This window comes from Falco rusticolus, chromosome 2, assembly GCF_015220075.1.
Source record: "Falco rusticolus isolate bFalRus1 chromosome 2, bFalRus1.pri, whole genome shotgun sequence".
In the NCBI taxonomy this organism is placed as follows: Eukaryota; Metazoa; Chordata; class Aves; order Falconiformes; family Falconidae; genus Falco; species Falco rusticolus.
Window position 1 is genome coordinate 114,414,956 of NC_051188.1, and position 19,197 is coordinate 114,434,152.

Here is a 19,197-nt window from a genome sequence, read left to right on the forward strand (position 1 = left end):
CATCTCCCGTTCAGCTGTTGGTGTGTCAGTCTGACAGAAGTTCAGAGCAGTGTCACTAGACCAGGGTTTCTTCTGGACTGGGAGTTCAGCTGAAGAGGAGGAGGGTATCTAGGACAGCTATGAAATGGGTGAAGGCTATATTCCCAAGTGGGTGTTGTTGGAGGGACTTGCAAAGTAAAAATTTTTCGTGCAAGTAAAGGGTGTTTAATATTATTTACTGTGCAGAGTTTATTTTAATATATCACTATAGCATAGTTGCTATATCATTATCTTTAATATATAATTATATTAAAATATTGGAACATTTTAATAAACGCAGCAATTTAAACTTTATGCTTTTATGGGATGGTTTGGCGTTGTTTCCCCATTGTGTACTACTGCTGTACTTAAGCCAAATGAGAAATATAGGAGATGTTTTGTTTTCTTATTTTTAAGTCAGCTGAGTTATTATTTTACAGCAGATCAGATAGATTTATCCCCACCCCCCACCCCCTGCCCATTCAAATGTAATTATAAACCAGCAGGTACTAGCAAGAAGACTTAATAATCAGTGTTGTTCCTGAAGCATACTAGAGAGGTGATTTTTAATGCCTCTGACAGTTGTGTTAGCTTATTTTCTCTGGCTTGAGTAACAAAATCAATACAGGAAAAGGGAGCAAATTGGTATTAGTACCAGAACTCTACTGTAATTCTGTCATCTTGGCAGATATCCTTATCACCATATTTTCTGTTATGAGCTGGCTACAGTAACAAAAATAGACTTCGGCCATCAATGTAGTCTTCTGTGTTAGTAAAGTATCTGATTTAGTAAGGAAGCATTTAATCTTGTTTAATTCTTATTTACATGAGTTTTATGTAAGTCACTCCAGTTTGTGTTATCTATGGCCAGATGCAAATACTAATTGTTACTGTGAAATGTGTCTCAGAAGGAGACATTTTTCTAAACGTTTCTCAAGTTTAAATAGGTTATATGCTTATAGTGTTTGTGCATCTGGGGAGAAATGTGTTACTTTATTTGTATAGTAATTGCAAGTCTACATCAAAAGGATGAGCACTTTATTATAGTTTTGGAGTGGCTGAGAAGAATTCGTCTTGTGGAGCTTTTCTTCTGCATTTTACTTGTTTTAGGCATCACGAGTACGAGGGGTGGGGAGGGGGGAAGAGTTTGGCTGGAGCTCAGGCTCTACCTGCTGCAAGTATGGATTAAAAAGACAGGAATTCCTGTATTCCCATCAGGTTGAGCACTCAGTTTTCAAAACTTTTAAATGGAGCCCAAGACTTCTCTTAGCTAATACCTGTGTGAAGACAGGATTCTTAGGAATTAATTACACTTGCGGTTTTTGAATCTTCAGCCTGGTTTGCCTTCTGGGAGAGAAAGGGTTCAGCTTGCAGGAGAAGGTGCTGGGGGAGGATTTGGGGGGTGCTTAGTGGGGCTGAAGATACGCAGCTTTTCTAGAATCATGTTTGCTACTTTTCACTGCAGGGTGGGGTTCCATTAGGTTTGCTTTCCTTTTACTTCTAAAGGGGGTTTGACCTCTTCAAAGGAAGTACTGTTGAAAAGGCTGGATTGTAAATGATTCTGTGGCATCTTGAGTGGGAACCCTAAATTAAATACATCTTGAAAAACTTAGTAACCCACTGATATTTGAGTTGCATTTGTTTCAGCAGGCTTCTTTTCAAAAAGTAAGCCAGAGTGGAAATAAAACCACTTTTTAAAACTGGTTTTAGTTTTTAACGTGACTTAAAAAATGCTTTTTTTTTCATTATAGTAACTTTTTATTGTAAACAGAACTTAAACATTTCAGATTTAAAGAAGGCAACAGAGTAGCTGCCAGAAATTCTGCTTCCTTGGAGGAAAATACTTATTGTTAGGGATGGAGCTTGTATGCAAGCTTCTGGGATCGCTACATAAATTAGTAATCCCATCCCAAGGATTTAATCTGTGCTTTTAAGAGATACATTTTGATTTCTTGAATTTGTTGCCTCTTCAATTGATTTTCTGTGTAAGATATTACTTAAGAAATTACAAAAGTTATGAGGATGTCAGAATTACTACAGCTAGTCAACTACTTTAAAGAACATCTGAAATCCTTTGCTTCCCCCTCCCCCTTTTCCTCAGTGATTAAGTATTTGTAGCCTGTTATATGCCGGTAGTAAAATACTCCAATGGAGTGAGGTGGTAGTATTGTTTCACTCTGTGTAGCGACAATAGGCTTTTGAGGATTGGTTGTGTGTGTTGTATTTGCTCATCTTTTTCGCTGCCTAGGTACCAGCAACTTTGTATGCCTCTTTCTCCTCCCTCCAAGGCAGCCTAACAACCAGAGTAGAAAAGGATGTACAAGTCAAGGCTGTACAAGGATGTGCAAGTCAAGAAGGGCATGGAAAGTCTTCTGCATATAATAAATGCTGTGATACTTTAATACTTCTTATTGCAACATTGTGCAACATAGGAAATTGAGGGGCATGTGAGAGGAGGTTAGATCCACATGTGAGAAAACTCTACTGAAAATGCGTAACTGTCTTCTTTTTTTTTTTTTGAATGCTGTTTCAGTTTACAGTGGAGACGAGAAGAAGGGAAGGAAAGAAAAATCTAAAAAGAAGGTTTTTTTCCAAGTTTGAGCGCCATCATCTCCATGTCTAAACTGAGATCAGCAGATGGGAAAAACTGCAGCAGAAAATTAGAATAAATTAGCTATTGTCTGCATGAAAAGCAAGGGCATTAGATTGGGCTTGTGCGAAAAAGGGGGGAAAGTAAGAAGTATCTACAATTTGGTGAGAGAAGGACATTGTACACCAGAGCAAAGAAAAAAACCCCCTCCGCTTGCTTATATTCAGCAGTAGAGGAAGTGATGGAGAGCTGGCAAGATGGTAGAGAAGCCCCTAGTAGTTTAAATTTATTTAGTTTGGTTTTAATGACTAAGATAAAAAAGGATTTCTTGTCAGGACAAAAATATTTCTTTCACAGTAGCAGTAATGTAAAATCAGAAGTGGGACGGGCAGGTGATGTCTTTAACTTTAATCTGAACTAGGGTACCTTATGGACTTCTTGGTCTGAGTTGCTTTTTTGATAGAGTTCCTAATTTCTTTTGAATGTCTGGATTTGGAATGCTTTCAGTAAATTGCAGAGATCTGAACCAATCTAAATGAAGAAGCGTATTTATTGAAATAAAATTAATGGGTTACATCTCCTGATTTTGATTATTTTTCTTAATACTAAGCCTTGCGTATCTTTCAGAATATGCAGATACACTTAATCTTTTTTTGTGTGAATTGTTTAAAAGGTGTGAAATAGCACTTGTGAAATATTAGGCATGAGCTGTTGCTCGGAGAGAAACTTCATTTGCATAGTATTTTCTTTGATTAAGTTGATGGAGTGGAAATTTGGAAGTAATTTTAATACTGTAAACAGCTTGGTGAGTATCTTTTTCCTATTAGTGGTGAAAATGGAGTTTGGTTTAAGTGCTGCAGATGGGAGAAAGAAGGTAAGAATAGAATGTTCACTAGTGCACAGGGAAGTGTATGGAGGGGGTTTTTTTTTGGTTTTGGTAGACTAATAAGTATGTTAGAAAATATAAAGAGTTGTCACAAAGTGTTTAAAACCAACTGGTGGTAAAGTAAACTATATGCTTCTCTGCTGTACTGTAGATGAATGACATTCATTGAGACTTAAGTCTTAGCTTATTGCCCTGTAATCATGTTCTGAAATCTTTATTTTTGACTGGTTTCAAAACATCCTTTCTTATAAGCTTCAGTTGTCCTTTATAAAGTGAGTTTATTTTAAGAATAGCATGAATTTTTAAAGTCTATAAAGTTGACTTGGATCGCAATGCCTTATTCTTCTTGACCCGCAATACCCCAGATCTTCTAAATCCCTCCTCGCTGACATGCTGGCTGGCTGCGCTATCACCCTGGGCTAATGTTTTACTTGGAGAAATTTGATGTTTTATATCACTAGCATTTTAAAAACAAAAGGTGGCAGTTGCATTTCAGTCCTTTCATTTTGTAGAGTACTTTGTGCAAGTGCGTAAGTGAATGTCTCTTGTGGAACTGCTTCGTTCTTAAAAGAAATTCAGTGTAAAGACAGCTTCTCTGTTCTGGTGTATTAAACTGTAGGTTACTGGCAGCCTGTACATAACTGATGTTTTATAGTGCCGGAGTCTGTTATTTCCTATTCTTCATTGCCTTTGAAATTATTAAACTGATACAGCCTTCCTTTTTCTCTTTTCCTTAGGTTTTAACAACCATTCGCTCAGGACACAGGGCCAATATTTTTAGTGCAAAATTCTTACCCTGCACCAACGACAAACAGATTGTATCTTGTTCTGGAGATGGAGTCATTTTTTACACTAATGTTGAACAAGATGCGGAGACCAACAGACAATGCCAGTATACATGCCACTATGGAACTACCTATGAGGTATCTCACAAAAGTCTGATAATTTTTAAGATGGATAGAATACGTATTTTCTTGTATTGTTGCCCAAGATTTTAACCAGACTGCCAAAAGCTTTATTTCAGTGAGAGCTGCAGAACCTTCCTTCTATTTTTGGTTTTGGTTTTTTTGTTGTTTTGTTTTTTTTCTTATTTGGTTTGCTTTGGTGCGTGGTTTTTTTTTTTTTTTTTTTTTTTTTTTTTTTTTTACATTCTTAGAGTAGGCTTTAAAAGAAAAATAAGTTGTCTAAATTAAATGGAAGACTTTCCAAAAGGTAGTGTTATTAAGACCACTTTCTTTGCAAATGTAGCTGCTAAATACAGCTTCACTGAAAGAATCCTCTGCAGAGCAAAACTGATTTAAATTGTGCTGTGAATTTCTTTCTAAAGTAGTTTGGGGAGTGGGGGACAGTGGCTATGATTTGCATTTTAACTTCTCTTCTCCCCTTCCCCAACTTTTCAGCAGTTTAATGCCTTTTTCACAGTTTAAATCCTTCTAAGAAATGTTTATTTCAGCATGTGTGAATAAACCTATTGATAGTTTTAGGTAATTTCTCTATTTGATTTCATAGTTAATTCTTCATGTGTAGATTCAGCACCAGTGTTTTCAATCCTTGCTTGGAAGTTTTGTTCCTATAAATAGGCAAGTGAAGAAAAAAAATGTTACTTAAGTTAGGAAGATAATCAGATTTATTGACCTATTTATTTAATTGACAGCAAAATCTGCTTTTAAAACTTACTGTGCTTAAAATAGAAAAAATACTGCTATTTCCTTCATAGGTTATAAATGTTCCAGTGCTGTGGTTTTTGATTATTTTTTCTTTGTTTGGTTTTTTTAACTACCACAGTACACAGAGAGGGGGAAAAAATGCCAAACTGATCGCTGCTTGAACTATTTCACTCAGATTTCATGGCAAACTTTTAAATATCTTTCTTTGTAGGTTAAGTGAACAGAATATTTAAAAATACCTGTTAAGAAATCAGGTGTTTGTGTATGTGAAAAGGCTGTGTGAAAAAAGAAAATGGATGCAGTACTGCCAGAATTAATTTTTGATCATGTATAGATGTGTCCTTACATTTGTAATTACATGTTTTCCATTAAAGGTTTTGTCAAAAATGCTTCTTGTCTGCAGGGTAACTGTGTAGGTCAGTTGAGAGAACCTTGTGGTGTTCACTCCATTTCTGGGGTTTGTGGTTTTGGTTTTCTTCTGTTTTTGTTTGGTTACATATGGTTTTGCCTGGGGTTTAATATAAGACTGTCTTTTCAGTTTTGCAAAATGCGCTTCTGGATCCCAGGCTTGCATCATCTGCTTTTATTTTGGAGATTTGTTTTGCCCGAGAAACTGCTGTTGCCTTTGAATAGCATCAGTCCTTATGGCCCAGGGTCAGAAGCTTAAACTGCCTCAGTTCCCACTGAAGTTTACTATAGATAGTAGTCTGTGTGCTACTCTGTGGATTCTGCGCGTTGGTTGGATGTTCTCTGTATCTCAGATAAAACCTGGCTTTTCACCAGAACCTCTAGAGACCGAGATGCTATTTCTTAAAAACAAAATGCCCTGCTTGAGGATGCGGGTGGTCAGGTCCTTGCACTGTGACTTCGTGGGGAAATAAGAGCCCCCCCCTTGGTGGTGGGCTGCAGGCTTGGGGGCAGCCACTTAGGGGCTCAACGGGTACCTCTGTCCCCTGGGTAGCTAGCTGTGAGTACTGTATAAAGCAGCTTTGAGCTTGAGACTAGGAGAATGGTTACGGATACGGTGCCGAGGGGCGGTGAAGGCAGTAGTAGAAGTATCATTGGAGCAGTGGGTTTGGGTGTGTGAGGTTTGGGTTTATGGGCGAGGCTGCTCAGAGTGCTGCTCATGAAAGAGTCGATGGCCGCGTGGAAGTCGCTGCGGTTGTCTGAAGTGTTGATGTGCCTGAGCTTGTGTTGCCCAACGCTTTGGTTGATCCCATAAAGTGACTGACACCAGGTGGTGCTGCAAACCAGTGGTCAGGCTGGGAAAATTCAGTGAAAGCAGTTGCCAGTTGTGCTTGTTGGGTCAGGGGTTGTAATGGAGGCTAGAACATAACACTTCCAACCTGTAGTATGAGATGTGGGTTGTCTGGTTGTCTCTTCGCAAGGTGTTGTTTGTCATCAGTAATGATGGTATGCATGTTGCAAGTTACTAAACCAGATGATAAATATAAACTTCATAGGTACAACAAATTGAACTTGTCAGACTGTAAGAGTTTGAAAAATATTTTAGAAGAGATACGAAGAGCCTAACAGTTTGGCAAATCATGGTGCAAGTTTTATTGTTGTCCATACAGAACAACTAAACTGAGCAGTAAGTAGTTGTAGAATATAGTAGAATTCTTCAAAATCATTCGTTGAAGATAGTACGGATGGTTGCTGTATTGCACAGTCAAACCGGTGGCATTTGGTATGGTGTTTATTCCGCAAATAATGTGAACAAGAGGACATTATTGTTTTGAGTGACAGCAGTGTGATACTGTTTTGGTCCTTTGTACTGCTTTTCAACACAGGTAACGGAAGGAATCTCAACCCCCTTGTATAACTGACTATTTTAACAACCGTGTCTCTTTTTGAGGTTACTTTTCTTCACCTGTTTTGCACTGAGGTTTAACATATCTCAATTTGACCTCTCTTCAAAAGGATAGGTTTATTATACTTTTGGGAGGTACTTTTATAAAGGCTATAAATTCTGTTACTGTGTCTCAAACCTGATATTTGAACATGAAACGTATGCATTACCTTGTGGCATAGCAGATCTTTTTTTGAGCCTTGGCATATGAAAGTATAATAAATAGCAGGGTTTTTTAAGTAAATGGCTGAGATACAGCTTTACTTTATGACATAACAAACTTGGTCACTGAGAGGTTTCTGGAGTGGGAAAATAATTTCAAAATAGCATGACGTTACTGCCCAGCTGTATGTAACCACGTCATTGTATTAAATATAGAACTTTGACTCATTGGATTCTCTAAATAACAAAAGCTTGTATCATCTGCCCCTGAGGTACCAATTCTAAATTTGAATGTGGTTTGAATTTGTACTGCACTTTAAACTTGGAGTTTATGGCAGTCCAAGACGTTAGAAAAACATCAATTGAAAGAGAGTAATGTGGAAATTTGTGTAGATTGTTATGAACTGTGAGATAACTGGACAACTGTTTTTCATTCTGGGGGAGAATAGAGTAAGTAGAGAGAGGGAGACATGTTCTTGAAATGTTTCTGGACAATTTATTTTTTATACATTTATTTTTACTCAGCCAAATGCTTTTCTTTATTGCCCTTTATGTTAATTGCATTTCAGAAGAAGAATGTAATTTTATGGAGAACTCTTACCTTCATATTTTCAATACAGTAACATGACCATATAGCTATATATTTTTAAAGTTAAATAGAAAATGAATTTTTTTTGTTAGTAAAAAAAGGATGAAAATTATATATGTAATGTGTAGTTGTTGAACTTAAATTTAGTAATAATGACATAATTATTTGGGTCAGCACTTCTGAGTTTCTATTTTAGTGCTTATAAAGTACTTAGTATGTTTTTAAACACCGCACAAAAATTGTGTGTGCAAGTGGAGGTATGTACTGCAATATTACATGCATATTGTCAAACAGTATTAGTGTGAATAAAAATAAAATACAACTACTAGAAATAAGGGCTCGCTGTGTTATACCATGTTCAGCAACATTCTTGGTACGAAGTAAATGTTCTCAATAAAAGCTCTGCATCGAAATACAGCAAAAACGCTGGAAGGATTTCGTGGATTGAAGAACAATTGCTGGCTTTTATAACTACACCAATGAGATTAATTTGAGTGAATTTGTAGTCAAAAACACTCTTTTCACTATGTTATGCTAACGTATTGAGGAATAATGGTCGAAGCTCAGAAGTTTATTGTTCCATTGTTGTTAAAACCTTGGGTTTGTTATGCCTGCTAAACTTTTTGTTTGTCAGCAGTAAGATTTGGCATGGCAGACCTTGTCTTAGTTAATTTATATATGTATTTTTTATATATATATAAAATGTATTTTTTATATATATATAAAACATTACAAGACAAAATGCTGAATCCTGCAGCGATTACCGGTGTAATCCCACTTCAGAGAGATTTGCTGATATCCGTATTTATTAAGAGTTGAAGGGGAGAATAAATTATTGCATTAAAAATGTGAAGAATCACTCATTTACTCTGTGTTGAATTAGTGTATTGCACAATTACTGATCTTTGCAGCTTTCTAAATTTCTATGAAGTTACTGATAGTAGCAGTAGTGTAAGAGAAAAAAATACTGCTAGTTTCTACAACATGCTCTGTTTTGTATTTAAAGGATAGCATGTAAAAACATGACTTTTCATGTACATTCATTGACCTGTGGAATTCACCTTTAATATTATCATTCCTTGCCTTTTTATTTTGTTTTAAGGAGGCCTTCTTGAGTGAAGCTATACATGTGACTCCATCTGAGTCTTCTCTAGTTTGAGTAGGGCTGAGGTCAGGAAAACGGTGCAATACAGTGCTCTCTTAAAAAGTTAAATAAATAAATAAATATATATATATAAAATGCAGGGGGGGGGAGGTTAGTAACACCTTTTAATGTATAGCTGCTTCAGCGGACAATTATGAATGTAAAGGAATGGCCCCATGGGACTGAAAGCCGTCTAGTATTTTCATGTCATTCACACTTCTGAGGGTTTTTTGTTTGTTACTGTCTTTGATTACTTGATAGAGAACAAACTGAGCTTCTGCTGAATTATTGCAGCGAATTGATTGCTCATCTGAAAACTGATTGCAGTAGATGTACGTTGCTAATTAAAAGATAATAGAAATAACTAAGTTTTGACTTACAAATATTTGATCTTATGTGACGTTCCACAGTTGCTTTAAATTCATTAGTTCAGACCTTTTCTTGAAAACAAAGACACATCAGCAGTTTTTCAGTTTTCCTCTTTATTTCAACAGAAAGCTTGACTTGCCGTAATTGCTTCAGTCTTTACTGCTGCTCAAAATACTGATGCTTTTATTTTCATATTAATGGTATGGTATTTCTGGAAGTATTAATTTTTTTTTTTTTTTTTTTTTTGAGCAGATTATGACAGTACCAAATGATCCCTATACTTTCCTCTCTTGTGGTGAAGATGGCACTGTAAGATGGTTTGATACTCGAATCAAAACAAGTTGCACAAAGGAAGATTGTAAAGATGTAAGAGTGAAATCTTTTAATAAAGATGACCTAAATGTAGAGCTGTACATCATACAAACATAGGATATGAATTCTGGTAAGGCTTTTAGAAATAATAGATTTCAGGGTCCTTGGTGGAGATGACAACATATTTCCCAAGAAACAAAAAAAGTTTGGGGAGTCTCTTTTGATTTTTATTTATTTATTTATAGTATCTCCTGTGGCATTTTTTTAGTTTATGAACTTCAGTGTGAGGCTTCAGATATAGTAGAAAAGATTCTATGTTGAAATTGAGTCTCTTGGTCTGATGTACGTCAGTTACTATAGAGTACAGAGTTCGAAGTAAAAAATGAGTCTTGAAAATCATCTGCAGCCTTGAGTTCTTGAGCATCCTTTGTCCTTCTGTAAGAAAAGATTTGGTAATGAATTATACTAGATCAAATTAGTCACTGGTGTTACTCCCTAGAAGGTAAGGTATTGGTGGTATCTACTGTGTTTACATTTCAGAAACAGTTTTAATATTGGAGAAAAACTGACAGCAACGTATGTATTACTACTTTAGATTAATTTTATTCTGCTATGCACTTCCTTACCCCTTCTAGGGGTTCCTCTCCCCTCCCCTCCCCTCCCCTCCCCTCCCGACACAACTCTACAAGTCCCCCCTCCACACCCCATACAGCTCCTCTATACACTCCCCCTATACGTGCACACCTATAGGTTCCCTCCCCGGGCCCCTACAGACCTGCCCCTTTATCCAATTATCTGCCAATGGATGAAATCTATTCTGATCCTTTAAATCAATTTAAACTGTTTCTGTGTATGTGGTACTCTTATGGAAACATAGATTACTGTTGAATTTTAAGAAAATCCAAGGTGCAAGCTAGTTTATAGATCTGTAGTTGTTATGTTTATCTATCCTTAAATGTTTCTGTTGTTTGTTTCTGTGGTTTGTTTTGGTTTGTTTGCTTTCTTTTTTAGTTGATCTCCTGCTGTATTTCTTCCTCTGATAGTTTTCCTTCCCTGCAGTGGCTTTTCTCTTTCACATATTTACAACCTACCTTCACAGGGGCAAACCTAGTTTTCTCAAAACCTCCCCGACTAATAGGCTTGTGTCCTGAAGTAAAAAATAGAATTATGTTTCAAACTTTCAGAGCTATTATTTAAATGCTGTATTTTTGTTTGTTCCAGGATATTTTAATAAACTGTCGGCGTGCTGCCACTTCTGTCGCTATCTGTCCACCAATCCCCTACTATCTTGCAGTGGGTTGTTCTGATAGCTCAGTGAGAATATATGATCGGCGAATGCTCGGTACAAGAGCAACAGGTAGGAACCATACCTTACAGTAAGCTTTTCTAACCATTTGCAGATCCTGTTTCAGATTCTTTTTTTCCAAAATGGGTGGTGAATGACTGAAGTGTAGTATCGAATGTAGCGTAGCTTTCTTCACTGAGGACTATGCTTTGTAAATAACAGAATCGTTTCACTTTAATACTTGCTAATACAGAAATCTTCAGGTAAGTAAACTTAATCTCTTCATCCATCTTAGGATATGTGATACACTGAATGCAGAAAAAGACATTTTGTCATGTCTCTTCTTTTGTCTTGAAATATGTGATTCCGAGATTCCAGAAAGCTAATGATAGCAGCCTGCAGTGGTCCACCTGAATTTTACTGTAGTTCTTTTCTTCTTGTACTCTGCCAAGCTGGAATGCATTGCTTCTTATGGGAAGAGATCTTATGAACTCTACAATATCATGCAGTATGCTTACCTTTGCAGTAGTTGTTGTTATAGCTACCGTATTTTTACTGAGAAGCTACAAATCCTTCAGGTGAAAGCTAACATGCTTCCAATGCTTACCTAAGGATTTTATAACAAAAAATTCAGGTGACATGCAAAAGTGTTATGTAGTTTTAACATAGCTCTTTCTTACAGTGTATGATCACTGTTTGTTTGGACACGTATGAATTAATATACATAGCTGTGCATACACATTCATACAAGTAATTAGTGTCACAGAATCTGTCATTTCTTGCAGCATTTTCCTGTTGATGATTGTGATGGAGGAGCAAGGAAAGAGTACAGATCACTCAATAAACATAAAAATAGCCCTCTCATCGTGCTAACATTCTTATAAGATTTCTTCCTTTCATCACAGTGGTCAGCAAAAATCTGTGGCAGCTGCCTGAGAAACAGATTCGGGGGGGGGGGGGGGTTGATGTAAAGGTACTACGTACCTCTCTTGTGCTGTAACAATACAGGACTAAGATGAACTCAGGTATGCTGGCCTAGGGAGTAAAGGAAGGAAAAGACAAAATGTTGAAGACTCTTAATTTTTCTGGATGTAGTGGTATAGGGTTCTGTTGTTTGTTTTGGGGCTGTGTGTTTGGCTTTTGGTTGGTTTTTTTTTTTAGAGGTGAAGTATTCTATGACTTGTGAGCAAACTATTGATTTTCACTTAAAACATTCTGTTTCAGTCCTGCTATAGTGTGAGATGATAAATTCTGAATTGTTCTGTGGTCAAGGGCAGACTGTGGCGCATACTAAGCCACAACAGGTATGCCATGTGGGAAACAGTTACATGGCAAATTATAAGGTTTTGGAACAGTCTGTTTTTCTGAATGTTGGATCTTCTTAGAGGTAACTTTTATTTGCTCACAAACTATAATTCTAGAATTTAAGATAGTTTTAGTGTGTGGAATGGAGGTGAGTTGTCAGGGAAGCATGGTATGTCCAATGTATTGTATATTTCTGTAGTTTCAAAGTGACAGCACTATTATGTCTCAAAGAAAAACTACTATTTTTAAAAACATTTTGGGTAGAAAAGAGGAGATGTGTGTCCTAAACTTTTAAGGTTTCATATAATTAATTCCTTTCTAATTTGTGTGTAGATACAGATTTGCATTATTATTGTGTAAAAGTTCTTGGGTTCCAAAATTTCCATTTGTACTACATTTGACAGATAGCAACCATACTGTCATGTGATGTGTATGTGATATATAAATATATTTCTCTGTGTGTGTTCATCTCTTTTTTTTTTTTTTTAATGATGTATGTAGTGTTTGTAAACAAAAATACAGAATACCAGTAAGATCTGATATGTCATTACTCAGATCCAATTTAATGTAGAAGCTACAGGATACTTAGCTTTTTTTCTAATCATCTTTTGTTGGATGTTAAATAAGTATATTGAAGATGTTGAAAAATTCCCATAGTAAATATATGGTTTCTTTCTTCCCCCTGCACTCCTTTTTTTTTTTTTTTTTTAATATAGGGAATTATGCTGGTAGGGGCACTGTTGGAATGGTGGCACGTTTTGTTCCTCCTCATCTCAATAACAAATCCTGCAGAGTAACATCTCTCTGTTATAGTGAAGATGGTCAAGAGATCCTTGTTAGCTACTCATCGGATTACATATACTTGTTTGATCCCAAGGATGACACGGCACGAGAACTTAAAGTTCCTTCTGCTGAAGAGAGACGGGAAGAGGCAAGTGATTAAGATGACCTGTTTTCATGTGTGGTTTTTTTTTTTTTCTTGTGACACACTTACATCGGTTGTATTTCCCTTTAAATTAATCTTGAATTAATGTTGATGTTCATAGACTGAGATGTGACAAGTAGATTGCACGTGTACACTGTATTTATTTATTTATTTACAATATTTTGTTGCTCTGGTTTTCTTTCTTGTCTGGTTTTCCTCTCCTAAAGATGAGAAGGCATCTACATGAACCTCAGGTTCTAAGACCAGCAAGGGTGGTATGTCACTCTCGTAACATAGGTGTAACAGAGGTGTATTCTCTATTATTTTCCATGCCACCAAAAGCATATTCTTTGAAATCAAGTATAAATACTTTGTTTAAAGTTACCATTTAATGACAGAGACGAGGGGGTACAAAATGTTTAGATTGAGGAGGTAAGCCACTGGTACTGAATAGTATTAAAAGTTTCAGCTGTGTAACCAAAACACAAGCAGTTGTTTATTATCAGCTCAGCTGCAATGATGCTGACCCTTCCAGTCTAAATTTTCTGATCAGTGTAGAACAAATCTCTTTAGCCACAGTGAAATTATACATCTCTTCCCCCTCCCGCACTGCTCCAACCATCCACTATTTTCTCTGGCATTATGCTCTCACCCTTTCAGAAGCTCCTCTGCTTGGTGAATTCATTACCTTTAGTCTGAGACAGGGGCTTCAAGGGAGTTTACAATGAGTTGTCAACATCCTGCTGTCTCCACCTGGAGGATGAGTGTGATGATAGTGATGGTGATTTCTTCCTCCTCTTTGCTGGGAGAAGCATGATGCTGATGTTTTCTTCCTGTTTTTTTCTTAGAATCTACTTGGAGGCTGTTTTATGTTTTTCAACACATTTTACATTACCTGTTTTCTTTATTAGTCAGCCAGTGTGGCACGGTTTTACTTTTAACTGCTTGTTCTTTGTCCTTGTTATCCCTAAACCAATTGTTGCTTGGGTCCAACCTTTACAGTAAACAGCCACGGCTGGGTTGCTGAGAAGGTGTCTCCCTGGTACCCTCCTGTGCCCACACCTGCAGGGTATCTGCTGTCAGCCCCTCTGCCTGTACTACTTGGTGCTGCATCGGGTGTCCTGTGGTCATCAGTAGTTCTTTTTTCTAAAGCTAACTAACTAGCTAACGTTCCTGTATGTACCGAAACTGTTAACAGGTAATTGTATGCTACACTTCTATGCAAGTCTCAGTAAAACTAAAACAAATTCGGTGATAAACATCCTTTTTTTTTCTTTCTGTGAACAATCACTGGAAATTGCTGTTGCAGCTGAATGAGCTAACAGAACGCTCCAAGTGAAGTCCAGGCAAAGCCCGACAAGTGTGAGGCTTGCGTTGTTAGCTTCATATTAAACCTGTGGCACGTTACTAGCAATGACCATGCTCTTATTTATTGGGCCACAGGCTGCTATTACTGGTACAAATATTGTTGATCAGGAGGGGGTGTAAATTCGTAGGACTGAGGAGGAATGTCCAGGTGAGTTACACTGTTACCTCACTGAGGCAGGAGCGAGCAAAGAGGAACCCAGAAGTGGGATGCCCTGATGGTCCTGCACTTCTCCCTCTCTTCTGTGTAACATTAACCTGATGTGAAGTAATTTGGTGGTGAACTGACTGCCCAGTCACTGTAGAGAGACATGATTGTGGCCACCTATTAATAACAGATCTTACATATTCTTTTCCTTTGTAGGCATGGAATGTGTCCTGTAATCTTTTCTTGCTGCTTGATTTTCCTGAAATGCTATTTTTATTCCAGCCTGGCTTTAAGTTGTATAGAGTAGAAGAAATGTAAAGCTGGCTTTCTGAATCTGCTGGCTCCTGAAAGATAATACTTTAACATGCTTTCACCACAGGGGTTTTGAGTTTAATTTAAAATTGTCAGCACAATTATTCACCTTTTTTTTTAAAAAAAGCCAGGAATACTCAGCCAATACACGTAATTTCAAGCTCCAAACTGCCTTTGTGAATGTTCAAAGCTCTGGCTGTATCCCTTCAAGTTGCTGGAAGTAACACTACCTATATAGTACCTGTACTATACTTCCTGCTGCAAAACCCCCGTTATAATTTTTTTAAAAAAAAAGATGGGTTAAAAAATAAACTAAAATATATTTTCTTAAAATTTCTTTGTTTTAGTAATGCCTGATTGTTTTTTTCCTTTTGCTTAGATGCAAATGCACGTTTCATTAAACTGAAGCTGCCATATAGGTTTTAACATGAAGGGGTGAATACTTTTGCATCCAGGCTGAATTCTGGAAAACCTTAATTACTGTTCAGTATGGAAAGCCTCAATTAACATAGTAGAGTTAGTACTGCATAAAATAAAAGCTGCACTTACTCTGAGAGATTAATTTAGACTGTTGAAGTTCGGTGTAGCTAAAACTCTTGCATTCTTATTGTTACAGTTTTGTGTTTATTCATAGTTGATCTGAACATATGACTGACATTCCATTTTTTTGTGACACATACAAATTTATGAAAATTAAGAAAATGGAGATACTACATTTAAATTTAGACTTAGAATTCTGTACTGTCTGAAATAAATAGCTTAGCTTTGTAATGCCCTTCTCCACCTCACCCCATCCTTTTTTTTTTTTTTTTTTTTTCCCCTAGTTACGGCAACCTCCTGTTAAACGTTTGAGGCTAAGAGGGGACTGGTCGGATACTGGACCAAGAGCAAGGCCTGAGAGTGAACGAGAAAGAGATGGTAAAGTGTTTCCTTTTGGAGGGAGGTTGTTGTCTTTGCTTGTGTCATTTTTTTTTGTTTGTTTGTTGTTGATTTGGGGTTTATTTTCCAATTTTTCTTCGGTATTCCTGTGCTTCAAACAAAACTGTCCGTGTTTTAAGAATCAGCCGGGTCTTAAGATGGTTTTCTTAGAATTTAACACCAAACTGCTATTCTACAGTGATTGTTAAAAATGTCTAAATTTAAAAATATTTTTAAATCAGAAAAATTGTTGCTTCAGGTAGTCTGATGTAAATCAAGGGGAGCTTGTTTCATTGTCATTAGTCATACGGTGACACAAATACCTATTTCCCTTTTTGTAGGCAAGCCTCATATGCAATCAGAGTTACAAATTAAATGCTCTATAACAGTTACATTAGGGGACTGGAATTCAGAGCAGCAGGATACTAATACTGTGCCTTTCACTTTTTTATAAAACATGTAGTGACTAAATTGTTATGCTTATATTTTCATGTTTGTAATGTATAACTCAATTACTTGAGGTTTCAGCAGATAGAGCATTCTGAAAGCTATGCTTTAGTAACAGAAAATGGGACACCAAAGCAGGACGGGGGATGCTTTGTCACTCATCTTACTCTCCACTTAATGATGTGTTTTTGTTTAAATCTGACAGGTCGTGGGGGTATAAGGATTTGTTCTAGATCCCTTAAATCTGTCTCGCTTCTCTGCCTACCATTTACCTTTCTGGGTTTTCTGTTGTTTTTTTCATCCTCCTGATTCCTCAAACTACAATAAAATTGTCTAGCTGTGTCAGACTAATGGTCCATGTGGAGTACGATTCCGTATCCTACACGGGCAATAGGAGATGCTGTTTAGGGAGGGAACTCTTACCTTAGTCTGTTGCCTTTGTTGCTCCCACAGTGTTTGGAATTAGTGGATTAGAAACGTTGGAGGGTACGCTCCCATCTGTTGCGTTAGAATCTGCATATGGTTCTCTTGCCTTGAGTTTCTGTAATCCTTTTTTTGAACCTGCTGATAGTATTTCCTGTGGCAAAAGACTTGAGAAGTTCAGTGCCTGCTGTGTAAAGGAATACTTTCTTTCCTTTTAAACTGCTCTGTTTCATCCTATAATTCTAATATCACAGAATTTGATCATTAACAGTTTTATGTTCTGTTTACTTAGTGCCTTAGTTCCACAGATCTTATTTGTATAGCCCCTCATGTTAGGGGCACTTTTGCTATCACTTTTGTTGCAGGTTTTTCCCATCAAAATTAATTGCTGCTTTACCTTTGCACAAAGTTACTTTCTATCTAGATTCTTTCTCGGTTAAATATTTCCAGTGTCCTTCTAGCTGTCATTTCCCCATAATGTCAAGTAAACCTGCTGGTGAGGAAATGAAGCCTGAGAAAAGGACTCCTGCAGTATAGACCTTGGCTAGATTTTTATTTTCTCAAAACAAAGCTTCAATATCTTTACTGTGCATTGTTTGAGACAACTGTATAGTGACAGAGAGAGAATGGGTATATTGCATTAGTTAGGCATGTGGTGACCTGTGCCTTATTTTCCTTTTAACCATTCATTGTTCTCTCTTCTCATCATTAAATACCTTTTGTCTGTTTTCTTCAGCTGTTGCATTCCATTTTTTGTGTTTTAAGCTCCTGAGGTCAGAGCTCCTCTGTCTGGTGTACAGGGAAGGGAGTGAGGGATCCCAGGGGAGGCTCAGTGACCTGCAGTCTGGAAATGAGGATAGACAAGGGCGCTGAGGTCAGACTGAGGGGCATTGTTTTTGTGGGAGTGGGTTGGTGTGGTCCCCTTCCCTTCTCCATTCCCAACGATGTCTTTCAAACTCAAGCAAATCATCCCAAAGCAAGGTCTAGTGCTGATACATTCAAGCTGTATCGTACCAGTGAAGATTGTCTGCAGTCCTGAAAGATAGTCCTGAAAGTTGCGCCAGATATTTGATTAGTTGTGGATAACTGGCTAGCTGAAAAGGGTCACATAGACATAGTCCAGCTGGCTGGACAAAAATGCACATCACTCTCAGCTTATCTGAAGTAAAGCAAAAATACACTGTCTTTGGCTGTTCTTGTTACACAATAACAGGAAGATTTTGGTGGGAAAAGAATGTTGCAGGTGGGAACAGATAACTACAGAAGAGAAACTAGGGGCGGGCTTGGTATTTAGGCAACTAACCAATAATGAGCTTAACTTTTGTAATATGTATGAGCTAATTATAACAAGGCATAAAAGGTGACTGTAAGGGACAATAAACGAAGTCTGCTGATCACTCATATTGAGTGACTGTGTCTTCCCTCCGTCACGACAATTAGTCTTTCAGCTTTTATAACATCTGTGCAGGTTGCAGCACTGATCTTGTTCTTCTGTATCACTGTATATGTTCTTCCCAAGCATGCTGCAGAATCTTTCAGTGTTAGCTTTTGTATGCAGGATATTAAAATATTTTTCACATACATATTTTCATAAGTAATAGTACTTCACAGGGATTCTATTTTTTAAGGTCTTTCAATTACAAAACTTTTCCAAAGGTTGCTCAAACACCAGATACCTCCAAAGAGGCTAAGGGGCCATCAGAAGCTCTTAACTTCAATGTGAGTGAAATGGTCCAGTCCAGTGGAATGGTTTTCTATTGGAAGATGCCATTCTGTTTAAAAACATCAACAAAACAAACAAACAAAAAAAACCCCCCAAAAACCAAACAACCCCCTCCAAACCACCACATTTCACAGACTATAAAAAACCCTTAAAAATTCAAATATTCTATTTCAGCCTTTCATGAATGGAATTTTTCCTATCTTCTTTCTTGAAATGAATTTTCTTTCATATGTACTAAACCCAGAAATAAAATGAGAAGAAAATGTTTTGAGTTATGTTGAAAGAAAGTATGTCAGAGATTGTGCTGCTTGGGAGTCTTTGCAGTCCCGAATCTTGATCGGAAAGTGTGAAAATGAAAAACCTTAGAAGAACTCTGCAGTTGTATTACATTACAACCTTCTGGAAATATTAAAAACGTCATGTTCTAATTTTATGCTAGTCTTTTTTTCTCTTGCATTGTTTAATGACAAAATGTATTATTTTACAATTAGCTGGAAAAACATAAAATCTAGGCTTTCTTAACTTATTCAAGCAGCATTTAAAACTGAATGACGCAAATTTCACAACATCGTGTGTACAAAAGCTCCCAGGTAATTGTAAAGCAGAAAAGGAGTTGTTGGTTTTTATGTGGTGCTGGGTTCAGCTGGCAAGTCTTGCTGGACTGTTGTTGCTGAAAAAAGAGATGGTTCAGGGGGTTACTGGTTCCGTAGCTTACAGCATAGGGTTGGTTTTTTCTATGAAGGAAAAAATGAGGGGG

At 37.1% G+C, this 19,197-nt stretch overlaps 1 protein-coding gene across 3 annotated transcripts in view; it reads left to right on the forward strand.

The window, feature by feature from the left end:
- DCAF6 (DDB1 and CUL4 associated factor 6) overlaps nucleotides 1-19,197 on the forward strand; it is a 90,584-nt gene that overhangs the window by 23,754 nt on the left and 47,633 nt on the right. For all 3 annotated transcript variants that reach the window (XM_037378070.1, XM_037378071.1, XM_037378073.1), the window contains exons 4-8: nucleotides 4,232-4,417; nucleotides 9,530-9,643; nucleotides 10,811-10,946; nucleotides 12,896-13,110; nucleotides 15,754-15,847. In XM_037378070.1, the coding sequence (XP_037233967.1) occupies nucleotides 4,232-4,417; nucleotides 9,530-9,643; nucleotides 10,811-10,946; nucleotides 12,896-13,110; nucleotides 15,754-15,847 (745 nt within the window). The remainder of the gene's footprint in view (nucleotides 1-4,231; nucleotides 4,418-9,529; nucleotides 9,644-10,810; nucleotides 10,947-12,895; nucleotides 13,111-15,753; nucleotides 15,848-19,197) is intronic.